Source organism: Cyrtonyx montezumae, unplaced genomic scaffold (genome assembly GCF_038088225.1).
Source record: "Cyrtonyx montezumae isolate F1298 unplaced genomic scaffold, pur_monq_1.0 scaffold_3, whole genome shotgun sequence".
Classification (NCBI taxonomy): Eukaryota; Metazoa; Chordata; class Aves; order Galliformes; family Odontophoridae; genus Cyrtonyx; species Cyrtonyx montezumae.
The window spans coordinates 34,305,581-34,322,438 of NW_027072034.1; the positions used below are offsets into that span (position 1 = coordinate 34,305,581).

The 16,858-nt window shown below is 41.8% G+C and overlaps 1 protein-coding gene across 4 annotated transcripts in view; it reads left to right on the plus strand.

Moving 5' to 3' along the window:
• Window positions 1–16,858, plus strand: part of CRACDL (CRACD like) — a 60,156-nt gene that overhangs the window by 24,608 nt on the left and 18,690 nt on the right. For 3 of the 4 annotated variants that reach the window (XM_065741163.1, XM_065741162.1, XM_065741164.1), the window contains exons 2-6: window positions 8,739–8,815; window positions 9,759–9,921; window positions 12,697–12,832; window positions 13,191–13,355; window positions 13,974–14,042. In XM_065741163.1, coding sequence (XP_065597235.1) covers window positions 8,749–8,815; window positions 9,759–9,921; window positions 12,697–12,832; window positions 13,191–13,355; window positions 13,974–14,042 — 600 coding nt within the window. In that variant the 5' untranslated portion in view covers window positions 8,739–8,748. The remainder of the gene's footprint in view (window positions 1–8,738; window positions 8,816–9,758; window positions 9,922–12,696; window positions 12,833–13,190; window positions 13,356–13,973; window positions 14,043–16,858) is intronic. The other variant, XM_065741166.1, reaches the window with a different exon arrangement.

The following is a 16,858-nucleotide window of genomic DNA, read 5'->3' on the forward strand; positions in this document are numbered from 1 at the left end:
CAGGAATGTGGAATGTGTTTACAAGGTAGCAGTTATTGCTGAAATATGTCAGCATTGTTGCCTGGGGAAGTTTCAGAGGATCAAGGTCAAGCTAACAGTGGCCATCCCCCTTGGATGGTTGAACCCTGGGGAGGAAACTGGCCTCAGAGCCTGCAACCAGGGACCTGCAGAGTGGCAAAGCAGAGGAGGATGCTCCCCTTCCCCACTGCCTCGCAGTGCCCACTCATCGGACCTGGCTCCATCCCTGCTGCTCCTTGGAGCTAGGATGACCCAGGACAGTGACTGTTTGTTGGCTTGGAGGCATGGCTGCTTTCTACCGCTGCATCCGAGGTGACTCCAGGTTAGAGCATGACTGCAGCTACTCAGTTGGAGCAGTGTGGGTGGCTGTAGTGTGTGTGACACTGGGGAATGCTGAACCTCAGGGCCCCCTGGCACCTCTCATGGACAGCAGTCAGCTTATATTCTGGCTAATCTCAGGTGATTGGCTGAGGTGTCTCTGCCTGGAAGGGCTAACACTTCCCTTAAGGTATTCATTCTCTTTACATTCCCTACTTCTTTTTTCTCTGCTCTAAGTATTCAGTGTTAAAGGTGCTTTGCATGTGTTGCGTGGATGATTACAGTATATATTTCATTTTTCCAGCACAGGAGTTCTGGAGAAACCAAGTAAAGTGCATCTTGTTCTCTTTGTTTTGTGCGTATTTTCCTTATATTTGTGTTTGGCCAAACCTGACTGTTTTTCATTGTGTTCGTGGCAAAAGATTTGCAAGTAGGCTTGGAGTATAATATTCTGTGTTCAGCTGAACACGTCATTTGAAAAGACTTGTCCTTAACTTTTAAGGAAACTTAATAGGAGGGTTGGAATAAAAGCATTGGCTGCATCACGCTTCACGTCGCCAGGAGTAAACAGTCAACGCATTATAGGTGGGTGCAGAATGGATGAAAATTGGGCCACATTCAGATCTAATGTGAGCCGTTGCAATTGATGCCTTTGTCTGGGTGACTTGGCCCACTGAGTTTTGTTCTGAATAGCCAATGAAGCCGAATAAGGATCTCATTCTGGGTTGCACTAAAGGCTGTCAGCATCTGAAGCTCCCATTAACCTTCGTTCTCTACAAGTGCACACTTACATTAGCCTAATTGATGGGGTTGCAGGTGTAAAAGTGCAGGTTCCTCAGGGCTTGCTGTGCTTCCAGGTGAGTCTTATTCTTTCTTTGCCACAAAATATGCATGCGTGTGTGTATAGTCAATTTATTGCATTTGTGGTTCCAAAGAGCACAGGGAGGATCACTGAAAGCCCCGTTCTGTTTCACCAAACCTAAACCCATGGAGACCTTATAACAACGTTGATTTTGATATGCACTCTGAATACCAAGTGACTTTGTGTAATTATTTTTGTGAAATAGCTTCAGGAACGTTCCCAGTGCTGAATTGAAGAATAATTGCAACTGCGACATGTAGAATCAAATGTAATTTTGTTCTAACTAAAGCAAGTCACTTTACTTTCTTTTCTATTGCTTTCCAAGGAGAGGCATGGTGAATTTTTAATGCCTTACCTGCCCTTAACTTTTAGTGACATTAGTCTGTTAATGTGCAAAAAAGATGAACTCCTTCAGAAAGTTATTAGCCAAAGTGCTTTGTGTGCACACTGAAGTTCAAAATGCAGATTGTGCTTCTGTAGCTGACAGACTGTGGCCGTGTGTCTAGCTGCTCTCTTAGCAGCAGCAGCAGTGTCTTTGCAGGGAGCTGGTGGGGGAGGTCTCATGTCTTTGTGAAAAAGTAAAAACTAAAAGAAATATTCGTGCTTCCATTACTCTGTATGCTTAGGAAGAAGATGGAATCTCAGTGTGCTTTTATTGCTCTGACTGTTCTGTTAATGCTTTCTGTATTGGTAGAATAGCTTTCCTGGGCCCTCCGTTAAAGCACAAAAAATGCAAAGCTTCCACTGAAAGGCAGAAGGAAGGTGGTTTTATGGAGGCAAAATGCATTTCACCATGGTTTTATTTTATTCTTTTGCCAACATTTTTTTTTTCATTTTTAATTATTTTATATGGATGTTCAGTTTGCTTTTGTGTTTGGTATTTTAACATTTGTTTAACGAAAGCATGCAGGCTAAGGTTCTACCTGTGGACAAAAGATGACCTTTGATAAGGTTTTACCCTGAGTTATGAGGCCCTTTAGGGAAGAAGAGCTGCCTTCCACCTTTCAGGGGTACAGTGTATTTGTTTTGCTAGGAAATCAGGCCAAGCCATCATGCTTCCTTTCTCCTAGGCTGCTGGGTGTTGTTACAGCACACTTATCTTAAAAAGCAAAAAGCTTGTTCTTCAGAAGCTGCGTGGATGGAAAGCTTGTTTTATATGCTGTTTGTCCTTTGCCTCTTGCCTTCATTTAGAAAAGGGGAGAGAAGGCAGGTCTATCAATTCTTGAAAAACAAACAGGTAGGAATAGCAGGACTTTTCCCCACATCCCTTGGGAATGCGGCGTTTGTAATAGAGAATGGAATGTGCTGCTGGCAGAGAGCACGGAAGGCTTGGTGAGCATCCTGACTGAGAGTGTGCAGGGTCCATAGCAAATAATAGTGACAAATGCACTAGAGATGAGTTAGGCCTGGGTATGTAACCACGTACTGCTCAACAGAAGTGAAAGCAGCAAGAACCACTTCTTTTTTTTCTGTCATAGCCTGTGAAGTCTGACCTGTGGGTCATGGCAGGTCCCACCCTGCAGATGTTCAGGGTGCAGTTCCCATGTAGTGACCTGTGTCTCGTCACCCCTCTGCCTTTTAGCAGAGGACTGCACTGGAGGCTCCTTGCTGACTCCCTAGGCAGTGACCACAGGGACATTGTTCACCACTGTATGTTCACATACTGTGCAACAGGAATTTGAGTGATAGATGGGAGTAGTGCAAGGAAAAGGGGTGGTGCAGGGTGACAGCGGGATGTCAGTAGCCATACACACAGGTGCTGCTTCTGTCGACGCTTGCAGTCCTCCACCTCCTGCAGCACTGGAGCACAATAGAAGGACACAAAACTATGAGAGAATGGCACTTCTTTCTCCAAGGGAGAGCTATAAAGATGGTGAGAGGTCTAGAGGGGAAGATGTGTGAGGAGCAGCTGAGGTGTGCTCAGCGCAGAGCAGAGGAGCTGAGGGGAGGCCTGATGGCGGCTGCAGCTCTCACAGGGAGCAGAGGGTGTAGGATGTAGGGTTTGGATTTTGGGTGGTCCTACGTGGAGCCAGACTCAGTGATCCTTCTGGGTCCTTTCCAACCCAGGATATCCTGTGGGTCTGTGAATAGCAAGCGTTGGCACAAGGAGCAGCTCTGGAAGATTGTATGTTGGTGCAACTACTCAAAATATCTCACTTCTGAGAAAAGAGAAATCACTCACAGCTCTGTTCGTTTTGACAGTGGCAAGGAGACGATGGGAAGATCCCTAAAAGGCAGAGTTGTTAGGAAAAAGGCATTAGCTTTGTGTCAGGATGGGGCTCCCCCTGGACACTGGCAGAAGCAAAGTTTACCAGGGCCAGCCTTGCATTCATTGGGAATGGCACACAGGCTGTCAGCACATCACTGTGATGGGTGCTACACATGTTTTCTAATAACATGAGAGAATGCTAAGAGAGTAGCAGTAGCCGGAGGAAATGTCAGTCACATGCCCAGAAAGTGAGAATTTTATTAACCGATAGTGCAGATTAAAAAAGGATGGGGAAGGTGTCATTGTGATATTAATAAAGATGGGTAACAGACTGACAAATGGTCATCTTTCGGGGCAGGAAACCACTTGTGAGAATACTGTATTTTTGAAGCCACTGTCCCCATGGACTCTCACTAAACTATTAAAAAAAAAAAGCAGAAAACACATGAAGTCAGAGACGTTGCAGTGTGATTATTTTTCATGCACTGATGCAAGACCTTTGAGTAAAGTGGAAGGAGATAATCATCTGCTCAACCCTGAAAACATAAAGCAAGATTTTATATAAAAACTGACAGGCTGTTTTTCATCTTGGTTTGGAATTTAGTTTGTCTTCAGTATTTATGTAGGTAACATAGAGGAAAACAGTGTAGTTTTCTTAGAAAAATACAGGTCTTCTCTGTCTAAATTATTTCTAGTATATCACACATTCAGAAAAAAAAAAAGGAATAGGAATATGAACAGACCCCATATAGGTGCTGATGTGGTAGAAAAGGAAAGTGGCCTTTCAGTCACAGTGAGAGTGCTTGGGAGACCTGACAAAACAAAGCTCCTGGGATAGCCACGTGCATGCAAGTGTGGTCTCAGGTGCATTTGTTCATTTGATTTGATTTCACTTTCTGTGTGTTTTTTGGATGTTTTTGTACAAACTAATTGGATTTCCAGGGACCTGCATCTTACTTGTGAGGATGCTCCCAATATGTGTGCTGATGTGCATATGCTGGCTCATGTGCAGCAGTGATCTGTGCTTCTTGCACCTGCTCTGTTGGAGAGGGACCTGGGGAAGGGAGAAGAGTTTTCTCCCAATAACATCAGGGTGATGAATGACTCTGCAAATGATTTTATAATTGGGCATGTGGTAAGAGATTTATCTTGGGGTAGGTGGAAACCTTATAGCTTGGGAGCACTGAAGGTCATTTGAGAGCTTGAAGTGGGGGTCTCTATTATAAGCAGGAAAAGGTCTGAGCAGTGAGGCACACTGATAATTGTGGACACCTCCCCATCACAAGCTCATTGCCCACTTATCCTTCTCCCATGCTCCATTGTGAAGTGTCCTCAAAATACAGCCTTTCTGTTGACTGCTGGCTCAGGTAGGGCAGTTTTTCTGAACATTTGTTTTTTTCTTTATATCCCCTGACTTCTTGCATTTTCTTTCTTAAATCCACAGGGCCATGTAAAACCAGTAAGGATTTTAGTGCTTATCACAATACCAGAGAGAGAGAAAGGCATGTCTCCTCATGTGAAATGATATTCCCAAATCCAGATTCTTAAAAGAGCTTGACCTGCTAGAAAGCAAATGTTTTTGCACTCACAGGAATAAAAGGTTGAAATTGCTGCCATTCATTTCAGCTGCACTTTTTTTTCTTCTTCTTTTTTCTGATACTCACTTGGAATGCATTGACATTTGGGAGGGGTAGGGTTGCCATGCCATGTTCCTTCTATATTCTTTGTACTCACTCTGAGCTGTGTTTCCTGCATCTTAGCTCATAATAAAAAAGCACAGGAAGGAAGAAGGAAATGGAAAAACAATATCTGCTGGGAAATGTCTAATGTAGAAAAAATACTATTATAGGCTTGGGTAATATTTAGCAGTTTATCATCAGACATATTGGCCTCATAATATCTCATAATAAATTGATAACACTGGGTTCTGCTTCCTGAAGGGAAAAAAAAACAAAAAACAAAAAAAGAAGAAAGGAAAAGTACAACTGCCGGTAGCGTGGTAAATCTTGCCCTTGCTAAGACAGAAGAAGCAAAGCAACATGTTCCTGTAGGATGTGGATCCCACTGAGTTTTTAGACCAGAGTATGACTTAACTTAGTCCTTGAAGCTCAGCAAGGCTTGGAGAAGCTGAAGCGAGAAGGCTCAGTGGTACTGTTCCCTGGAACAGCCTGGGATCTGAATGCATGTGCACTCTGGTGCTTGTGGGTGCTTCTGGCAGCAATTTGTTGAACAGCTATTAAACTTACATGTCTTAGATTTTAAGCAAAGCTTTGAAGAAGATAACGTTTAGCTCCCGATTAAGCAAATCCCTGTTTATGTCAGGGAAGTGACAGGCAGGTATTATTGTACTCGTGGAACTCTGGCCTCTTGTTTTTTTCTTTTTTCTTTTCTTAAGTGTCATCTTTTAACCGAATATCTCATGCAGTGCATGAGAGTTTGTTTTGGACACTGAGGAAAAAACTTGAAAGACTGAAAATCTACCTAAAGATGTGTTAAAATAACTTCTGCTGGAGGTAAACAACAAAGGAAGTACATGTAGAACAGCTCTCTTGAGTTCATATATTTGGAAAAGAAAGGAAGGGCTTGGAAAGGAAAGCAACTTTCCCCATGCCAATAAAAATGTCATCATCAATTTTGACTGTCTGCCTGGCACTAGGCTGGGTGAGATGCTGAGCTGGGAGTAAACTGCAACTCAGCAAACACTTAAGCATATGACTAAGTCTCAGCACAAGCATTTACTTGAAATCAAGGTTGGCTAAAATGATCTGTCAGCTTTCAAGCGACAGCTTAGCCATCCAAATCCCACCCTGCCCACATCCTAGGATAAATGGTCAAGCAAACAGGCTTGGTGACTGCATGTGCTGTGTCCTTTGCCAAGCATTTTGCCATCTTTTTCAGTTCCAGTCCCTCTGCGATTTGCTTAGCTCTCCAACAAAGGTTAGCAAAGAGGATGCCCTTTCATCTCCTGGTGCAAACAAATCTCTCCTTGGTTACAGCAGCCATAAAACTCCTCCCAAGTGTGACATTCAGTCATCGGTGTGTCGCCGCACCTCGCCATCTGTGTTACAGACAGCGTGTTTTCACAACATAGCAACGGCCGTGAGAGCTCCCAGCCTGCTGCTCCTTGAACATCATGCCCCTTTGATGAACTAACATAGGCCTGGTAGAGCTGCATCCAAGTGCAAGCTCTGGATTTAGACTGTAAGCTTTCCTTTGAAACTGCAAGCCTGAGCCCCAGCCACCTGCAGCAAAGCAGTCAGGTCATCCCCCAGGTAACCCCTGGAAGCAGGTCAGGGATGACACTGGGAATAGTGGGTATGGGACCTGGCCTGGCCTCGCTCCTCACGCACCGCTGTTGTAGCACTCCCTTGCCAGAGGTGTCTTCAGCACCCTGCTACAGGAGCAGAGATAAACTGGGCTGCCTTCTTCAGGCTCAGGATGCTTTTGGAAAGGTATGCTGATTCTTAAAATAACGTTAAAATTGCAAAAGTATTGCAGACTTGAAGAGTGGCCACAGGAAGTCAGGAGTAGAGCAAGGACCTTGCATCTAGACAGATGGCTGGCAAAAAGAGGAATCACCAGGATTCAGTGTCTTGCTGCTTCTCCTCAGGAAGGAGAGATGTTTGTCACACCCCTTATCACATGTGGCTGTCCTCAAATGGTTTGGTGGGCGCAATGGAAATGCTCTTCACAACCTTGAATGCCAGAAGTCATTCACACAGATCTTTACCAACCTGATGGTAGAATTCACTTTTTAAAATCCTTTTTTATTCTGTAGAAAATTGCTGCTCAGAGAAATTGTCGATGCCCCATTCTTGGAGGCATTCAAGGCCAGGTTGGATGGAGATTTGAGCAACCTGGTCTAATGGAAGATTAGACACCCACAGCAGGGAGTTGTAACTGAATGATCTTTAAGGTCCTTTCCAACTCAAAACATTCTGTGAAATTGGCTGCAAATGAGATGGGATCACAACACATTTCTAGAGCATCAGAAATTATATTAATTGCTTTAATTATGTCAGAAGAAACATGCCTCTGCTCAAAGCAGCATTTCCATTGCAGAGGTTTTCATCACCTGGTGACTTAGCTGCACAGAATTGATGGAGTGTAATGTGTAAACAGATAAAAATAGTAGACCCTCAGCTGGCTGTGGGTGGATGCAGTGAATACAGCTGGGGATGAGTTATGACACCCTATTTATATATTAAAATATAAAAATATGATGCAATAAGATACCATGATGTGATATGATATGTGGAAGGGCTTTTTTGATGATGAAGGTGCTCGTCCAGCTGCTGGGGGAAGTGAAGTGGCAGAACTGCTGGGCAGCAGTGGTGGCTTTGCTGGTGTCATCACATGGCTGTCCATCACAACCTGGATCGAGCTCTAACCAGTGTTTCAGGCAACGTGTCATGGTTTAGGCTCCAGTAATAAATATTTCATTTCCATTTAACTCTCTAAATTTATGAGCCTCATTACTTAAGCCTGCTCTTATTTCAGGGGATCAGAATAGCTGTGGTATACTCATGCTCCAGTCTGGGTTCTGGCATGAGTGTCTGTCACCAGTGCAACCCAAGGAGTTCCTCTATGGTATTTAGGTCACCCTCTAGTGAATGGCATCCATGACTTATACTGACTCAACCATGAAATCATGGTTTTCCAGATAGAGAAAAGAAAGCACAAACTGACTGCTCCTCTGGAAATGATTTTGAGATTACAGATATTGTACCGTCATGCTCAGGACAGTTTGGAAGTATTTTTTAATTTAGGAACCTTAATGAGGAACATGGTATTTTGCTTCCAAAAAGCAAAGAACAAAGAAAATGTATTATTTTTACTTGTACTTTTGTCTGCATGAATAAAGGAGTAAAAAGAACAATTAACTTTTCAAAAATTACATAAAAAAGAATTAAAACTAGAATCCATAGGATACTTCAAGTTAAATAAAAACTGAATATACATGCAGATCTTTACAAAGGTTACTTGAATGTGTTACCCAAATGCTGTGATAATCACAAAGACGTTATGTCTGTGGTGCTGAATAGGAGCAGAGAAGGAGACTCAGAGAAGCAAACCTCTGATGCACACATTCAGAAGCATTCAAGGATTTCATTACACTCAGTTTTCATTAAGAAGGAGTGAGTTGATTAACTGGGCTGTATTGTGTCATCACCTTATTAGTTGGAAATAATTCCACGGGAATTATTATTACCATAGCCTAAAAAGCTTCATTCTGTTTTTACATCTTCATGTTTTCATATCTTGCCTGTGTGTCTGTTGAAGTATTTTTATTCTGTTGATATAACTGACATTTTTTTCTCTCTCCTTTAGTGACTGTCACATGAGTTCCTCAAGGACAATGGACCTTAAGGTGCGAGAGACTGAAGGATATGGAGAAGACAGCTCAGGTAGAACTGCTCCCTTCCTCAAAGGACAAAAAGAGCTGTAACTTCTTAAGCTTCAGTACCTTAGCTCTGTCACAAAAGTGAATGTATTCATTTAGAGAACAGATTCTGCCTCTCTCTCCTTCTACCTTTGAGACCTGTGGCAGTTTTGATGTTTCTTGAGGCTTGAAGTAAGATTTTTGTAGCATCTTGTGACAGTTAACTTTTTTACCCAGTGAGATCCAACAGTAACTGAAACACTGGTAGGGATGCTTTCCAATGCTGTCATTCCAGTCTACACCGGACAGGTGCTAGTTGTTGGGCTGTCTTGTGCAAAACACTAAATTCTTCATGAGTCTAGGAGCTGATCCTGATTCAGGTCTTTCCACATTGAGCAGAATATCACTGTCTTTGAAGATTATTGCTTGATTTCTGTTTTAATGCTTTGCGATCCATTGAGTCTTACAATTAGCATTCAAAACATTCTCAAATGTATTATACAACTGACATTGTAAAAGCATTAGCCTCCCGATACTGCACATTTCACCTAAGTAAGTCATTTCTACATTTAAATTGCTTTCAGTAACAACATTGTCCTTATCATCACTATTTTGCTTGCTGAACAAAGGCAGTGTGTTTCCAAGTTGTAATTTATTCTCTGTATACTAGGCTGTTAATACCAAAGTTTTTCTTCACAGTCTAATTATCTCAAGAGGCAAGTAGAAACTCTATTAGGAAAGATCCTACACTGTAGGTTATTTTTATGTCATAAACACTGCAATCCATTCTCTCAGATAATAGTAATTTCATGCTATCGGTATAGTCTTGAAAGACATTAATGCGAGAGCAGACTGTGTTTCCTCTTCCAGGAAAAAATCCACTTATGAAGAAATTATATGGGAATTATTATTTTTCTGAAAGCCTGCAAATGCTGCTGGTTGCATCTTCTTTATGTTTCTTCACTTAGGAAAGAAGAAATCAAAGTTCAAATCTTTCAAGAAGTTTTTTGGTAAAAAGAAAAGGAAAGAAACTTCTTCAGGGAGCAGCAACCTGAAGCTATTCCAGTCAACAAGTGATGTGTCGGCCTCACGTGACATGCATGCTAGTTATGATTCTGAAGATGAACATGAGTAAGTCTTTGGACTGTGGCTGGTAAAAAAAATGCATTGCTGCTATGAGATCTGTAAATTAAAGATATCCTAAATTACCTCCTTTTCTTGTCCAGAATACTGCACACTCAAACAGTTGCTGTTTTCAGTAATGAAGAGGATGGGGTGCAGCAAGAAATAATAATTTAAGCTTTTGTTTAAGCATAAATAATCCTTGGGTTATCACTTCAAAAGTCTGTAATTCTCATCTTAAAAAAAGGGAATTAGGTACTCAGCTTATATTTTGTCAGAATTTTCTTATACTCTATGATGTATCTCCTAAGGATTGTTAGAAAATGTAGACGCCTAACCATTTATGCCAGTTTTTGAAAGCATGAAAGAGATAAGGGGATGACTGCTATTGAAATCAGCAGGAACCGGAGGCTGCAAAGCTATTCTTTCCTCTGCAAAGCTGGGATTCATCTGACCAAAGGATAAATGTCTGCATCTGAATTAGTCACCAGCTGCCTTGTACAATCGGCAGACAGAAGTCAGCATTTCTAAGAAAAAGCTCATACCATTCTTGTGTAGATATCTGAAGTTACTCCGATGAACCAGATTCTAGAAGTGGCTATTTCTCCCCACTGAGTGTAAGTGGGAGCCTGAAATGACAGGCTCCAACACTGGTACCTATTAGTGTCTGAAGTTAGGCAAGATGCCTCCCAGTCTCCGTATCTGGACACCTTCTGTCTTCTTTCATTTCCAAAAATGCTGCCTGTTGTATTTCATCCAAAATTAACCATGAGAAACGCGATACAAAACTCAGATGTGTTCCTGCATGGGCAGGGAGACCTCAGTCCGTGGATGGAGTGCAGCCGGGAGCTCCAGCTGTTTGGAGAGACAGAAAAGGGCAGCCCATCGTGTCCATTTGAAACGGCATTGTGCGATGCAGCCACTAGGCAGCGCCAAACAACCTAAAAAAATTACTCACAAGTAGTAACAGTTTTGGCAAGAGTAGCAGTAGTCCAGCTTGAAGCCCCAGGAGTTCCGGGTTGGCAGCAGCAGATCTAACAGTGGGCGACACCGTTTTTGTTCAACAGCATATTTTTAAGACATGGATGGTGAGATTTTCTCTCCCTCATGCAATGCTCAACAAGGTCATGTCTGAGTGTGTATGGTCTTAGGCTATTTTTGCCACGTCCCCATGAATTGCTTTGCAGGATTACAAAATTATTGTTTCTTAATACTTGTTTAGATAAGGACCATGAAATACTATGAAAGAAAGGAGGCATAATGAGAGCACTCATAATCTGAGGAGGTATCTAGAGTAGCTCCACTATACATCGGGGAGGTATGTGTGTGCTACAAAGAGCAAGGGCAGCATGCAGGGATAAAGGTGCACATGCAACAACGCTGCTTAGCTGGCAGCTCTTGCAGTCTCTGTAAGATGTCGGTGCACTGAACAGCCATTGCAGCCATTGCAGTCCAGACTGGCACGTACTTTACAGATTGCTATAGCTCTCTGACCTTGGATGCATTGCGGAGATCACATTTTCACACAGATAAATTGTTCTTCTAATGTCTCTGATGCATTAAGCAGAAACAGCGGGCTTTCCTTCCTTCTGCAGCAGGCATACAGATTAACTTTTTCCTGCAATTGTTTTATCAAATGTATTTATAGCAGACATTGCAAGGAAAATGTTACTTTTTGCCTTGTTTATGTTTCTGAATGTCTCTGTGACAGTACCTAGGATCCAAAAATACACATAACTATTTTTCTAGGGAGTCTGTTCAATTAGCTGGATAGTTACTTTAATCCAAGCAGTTCTGTATTCTGCTCTGCCATTTCATAGCAGTCATATTAAAAAAAAAATAAATTAAAAGAAGGGATTCCAAGAAGAAATGCCATATTCACACATTTCTGGTCCCTGCTCAGTTGAGCTATGAACTAAGCTGAGGAAAATGATCACAAGAGACCTCCTAGCAGCCAGCTTTCTGCCCATATGTCTCCCGTACCATTCCCATGAAGAAACAAGATGTTCATCCCCCACATGTAACATTTTTAAGGTACATTACAAGCTGCATTCATCAAAAGTAGGAATCAGAATATGAGAGAAGCTACCTACAAAGCTTTCTTCTGCTTCCTCTCACGGGACCACAAGGAATGTCCCTGCAAAAGCATGGCCAAAGACTTGTAAGGGAAAATCTCAAGGATCTTGTCATAGAGCACAGGACACTGTAAGCATCTTGTAAGGATTTATGTAAATGATTCTATGTGAGAACTGTACACCCTGCAATATTTTTTAAATAACCTGTGTGACAGGGACACATAGTAAATGCTCTACTGTGTTTAAATAGTGAAAGACATTGCTTATTTTTCATAGGATAATGGTCAGTCATTTGCAAGACATGTCCTTGCTATAGCAATGAGTGAATCCACCTCAGGAAGAGGCTGATTTATGTGAACTCCCTTTGTTTTGCAGCTGGGCTTGCCTGTGGTGCCATCATACCACCTGGCTGGTGGCTTCCAGAGAAGAGGCAGTAGCTTTCTCTTAAAACTTGACTCACTTGTTGGGGTTAAGCTGCCTCTAGCCTTGATTTGGTTTGTTAACATAACAGATATGAACACTTGCAAATTTTTGCAGTCCTTTAAAAGTGCTGCATAGATTCGCCCGAACGACTCTGTTCACCGAGAGGTTTGGAACTGCAGATGTGATGAGTGGTGTGCACATCTGTCTTCCACTGCAAAAGACCACCTGAGTTAAGAGGACTGGCAAAAGAAGTCTGTGTTTTCACTTGTTTGTTATGTTATTCTAGGGCCCACAAGGGCATTATGGGAAGCAGAGCTTTGTCTCATGACAGCATTTTCATCCCTGAAATTGGACAAGAATCTGCAAGGCCAGTAAGAGTATTTTCTCAAGAAAATGTTTCTGATCGAATTAGAGCTCTACAGGTAATTTGCTCAACGTACTTTTTTTCAAATGCAAGTGCAGTGTCCTTCCAGGCTTGATTTCTTTTATAATGTTTATAGTCAAATATTAGATTAGTAAGTAACGTCTGTCTGCAGTTTAATCAGATGTTGCGCTTATGAATCAGACAGTGGTGTCATACCTTGGTTCTACTGAAAAGGTATTTGTGAAATGAATAGGCTGTTTGGCTCCTAAAGAGAACCTCTAACATGAGCTGTCCTGTGCTCTTGAGTATTCAGTTACAAAGATAAAGTAAAGGTAACCCACTGATCTGAACTAGAAAACATACTGGGTAAACCTCCATCATGATCACATGTTCCTGTTTATTTTGCTATACTGAAGATGAAACTCCAGCCTACTATGAAACTGGGACCTCCTCCTCCATTTGGATATCACACAAAGAGGACAGATGATGCTGGGACGAGTTCTGAGGATGATGGATTACCAAGGAGCCCTCCAGAAATGTCTTTGTTCCAGGAAATCCTAACTTCAGGCACGCCAATGAGAGTGAGTAGTTCTGATATTGACAAAAAAAAATGTTTAACTACTTGTTTCACCTATGTGTGGGAGGCAGAATCAATTATTTGGCTTGCTATATGTATCACTACTTTACTTCCAACCAATTCAGGAATGCCTTATTTGAAGGGAGAAAATGCTTTCTCTCTGTAAACAATTACTTAAAATCTCTGTTCCTGTTGAAATACAGAACTGGAAAATGCAGAAAATGCAGAACTGGGAAAGAGATTGTTTGTGTGCATGGAGATGATGTTTTTTAGGAACTATAGAAAGCTGACAGTCATAAAAAAGTCTGAAAAATCTGTTTTCTTTCTTGAACGTGCTGATAATAGAACTCTCTTCCTTAATGTTTTTCTATTCTGTCATAGAAAGAAAGAATCATAAAATAATTGGAGACTGTTTTGTCTTTTTAAATGGTAGTTTTGTTATACATAATGTCATTCTTTATCTGCGTGTCTTTTACTTTATGTTTGCAGTATCCTTGCTGATCTTTAAGACTACTGAGACATATGTTGTCGGTATCCGTGTGCTTTGTGTAGATGGTTTCTGCTAGTATATCCATCTCATTTGTCATCTTTTACTGAATCTCTTCCTCATTCCATCCCACAGTTCTCTGACTCTCACAAGCACCTTAGCTCTTTGAGTTTAGCTGGAACAGGCAGTGAAGAAGAAGAACAGGTAACTTCTGCCAAATGTATTAAGAGCCAAGCAATTACATGTAGTAATCTTCTAAGAAATGCAAGGCATTAATATTACTTTTTGCCTGTCTGCTGCAAAAACAATCTTGTATGTACGTAGTTGCATGTCCATTTGTTTTGCTTTTTTAATGCCTGTCCTGCTAGTATAAAGTTATGATTGTTTAACAGCATAATTCTGACATCTAGTAATCTTCTTTCAATAATAATTAAGCCTTCTAAAATAGTTTGTATTCTTTTTTACAAAATTTGCAGACGTGATTTAATCTCCAAACACAACCAATCAGATTTAGACACTAAAATAGAATCCTTTTTTTTTAAGGTGGGAAATTGTAGTAAAGGTTGGGAAGGTTACATGCATAGGTTAAGGGAGAATGCTCATTGAGGAACCATGGACATATCTAGATCACAGAATCACAGAATGGTTTAGGTTGGAAGTGACCTTAAGCCCACTCAGCCCCATCCTGTGCCATGGGCAGGGCTGCCCCCACACCAGCTCAGGCTGCCCAGGCCCCATCCAACCTGGCCTTGGAAGCCTCCAATTCTCTGAAATCTGCCCAAACTCTTCATTTAAATACAGGAATTATCTCACACTGATACAGAAACAGTTTGCTTGCTGACAGTGACTGTCATTACTCCTCAGGAGACCAGGGTGAAGTCTTCACTGGGATTGTGGCCACGTGATCCAGCACGAGTTGGGAATTCTGCTGAGGTGATATTTTCAGGACTCCAGTACAAGCAAATAGACGACTTTCTTCAATCAGCAGTCAGATGTTCTGGCTGATTAAAGAGTGGTTTTGAAAGGCTCTGAAGAGTCCCTTTTAGTTGTCTGCAGCTGGAGTCATGGTAGAAACAACACAGGGGGTAAAAGGAAAAGTGTTTTCTAGAAATAGTAGGAGGAATGGAGGGAGGGGAATTGCAGAGAGGAAATAGAGAAGCTAGTCCCGAGCTGACTACTTCTTGCTAATTATGCAAAATGTATTTTAAGGCCAGCTGCAGCAGGGCTCAGCAAAGATTTCTGGCTTTGCTCGTTGGATTCTACATGAAGCCATTTGAAAAGCTGCTTATACACAGCAAAGTCATAATATTTTCAAAGAATAAAAAGAACATGTGAAGAAGGTATTTCTTAAAATCTGCTGTAGGCAGACTATGTCCAGGCCAGATGTGTGTTGGCTAAAGAAGGATTTATGTCTCCCTTTGGTTCCATTAACTTCACTCTCTGACTCATTCTCTGACTCCTGAGACACCACGGTGACTCTGTGGTTGTTCAGCTTTTTCCACATGTCCCATCATTTAGCTCATAGCACTCTATATCCCTGTCTAGTTTCAGAGTACAGCCAGAAAATAGCACCATCAGAAAGCTTTCCTCCCAAACTGCGAGGTCTGATTAGCATTTCAGAGAGGTTAGCCCCACTCCTACAAGTCAGAGAAGACCACTTCACAGGTATTAGAAGTTCTGCACAATGTTACAATGAGATTTTGGGTAGCAGTGACACCTTGCTGTACCTCCTGGCTCAAAAAGGGAGAAAGAGATGGTGATGATCCCATCCACTCTTTTGGAATGTGGCTTATTTGCTTCCTCTTCCCCGTGGTAATCAGTGGCACCAGCTGAAGGACAGCTGAGCTCTGTGTGTGTGAGGTTTCCAGGATGGGGTCTTCCTGCTGGTGCCTCCTTCAGCAGTGTTGGCCAGAGCCAGGCTCCATGGGACTAGAGGCTTTTGCAGTCAGCTCAGAGCTGGCGTTCAGTTTGGGCTGCTGAAATGTAAGTGGAAAAACAAAGCAGATTCTCAGTTTTCCAGTGTATTGGCCAGTGCTCAGCATTGCCAAAGAGAAGATATGCAAGTTGTCGAGGAAAAGCAGTAGTCAAAAAAAAAAAAAAAAGAAAAAATGGAAAGAAAGACCCACCAAAAGAACAAGGCAGGCAAATAATGATTTGCCTTGAAAGAGAACATGTGCTGCATCTTTGTCATGGAGCTGAAATGTCAATGTATTCACTGCTAGGTACTGATGTGTAATGCAGCCACGTATCGTTTGTTGTACATTAGTCATGTTTGAGTACTACACTGCAGATATTGTAGAGTGGAAATTAATGAGAGCATCCATTATTCAGTGGCTGAGATGGTTTTTATTTTTTATAACTGAAAGCATGATCGAAAGCTGTGGATCCAGCCTCCCCTAAAATCAGTGGGGGTTTTTACCTGGCTGTTCAGGAAGCTGTAGCAAACCCTAGCTACATTACATAGAATGTCCTTTATCTGCAGTGCATAATGCAGAACTCTACTTGCAGAAAAGGCTGATGCTTTTCCCTTACCTAAATGAAATCAACACTGTACTGTTCTCATGTTATATCCATCTTCTTTGATAAAATACCACTTCCAGAGCCTTCCACCCATCAGAACAAAGTACGACAGAGGCAGAAGGCTTTTCTGATGAAATGAACAGGAATTTCAAGCCTACAAAGGGAGTCTTATCAAGAGTTGTCAGAGGTTATGTTAATGTTATGACAGGTTAGATGTATCATTTTGCCTATTTGTGAAAACTAAATCAGAGAGTAAGGAAGAGCACTGTCATTTTTCATATTTTTTCCAGTCTCCTTCTTGTGATAGCTCTGGGACTTAGGTAGTTTTTGTGAAGCACAAAGGCAAGCTGAATTCCAGCTTTATGAAAGTACCACATCCTTTGGAGCACTGAGGAGTTGTTTTTGGATGGATTATTGTTCAGGTTGGAAGTTCCAGGCCACTAGTAGGAACTGTCTGTCATTTCCTTTCCCAGAATAGTCTATAAATGAGATGTTACATC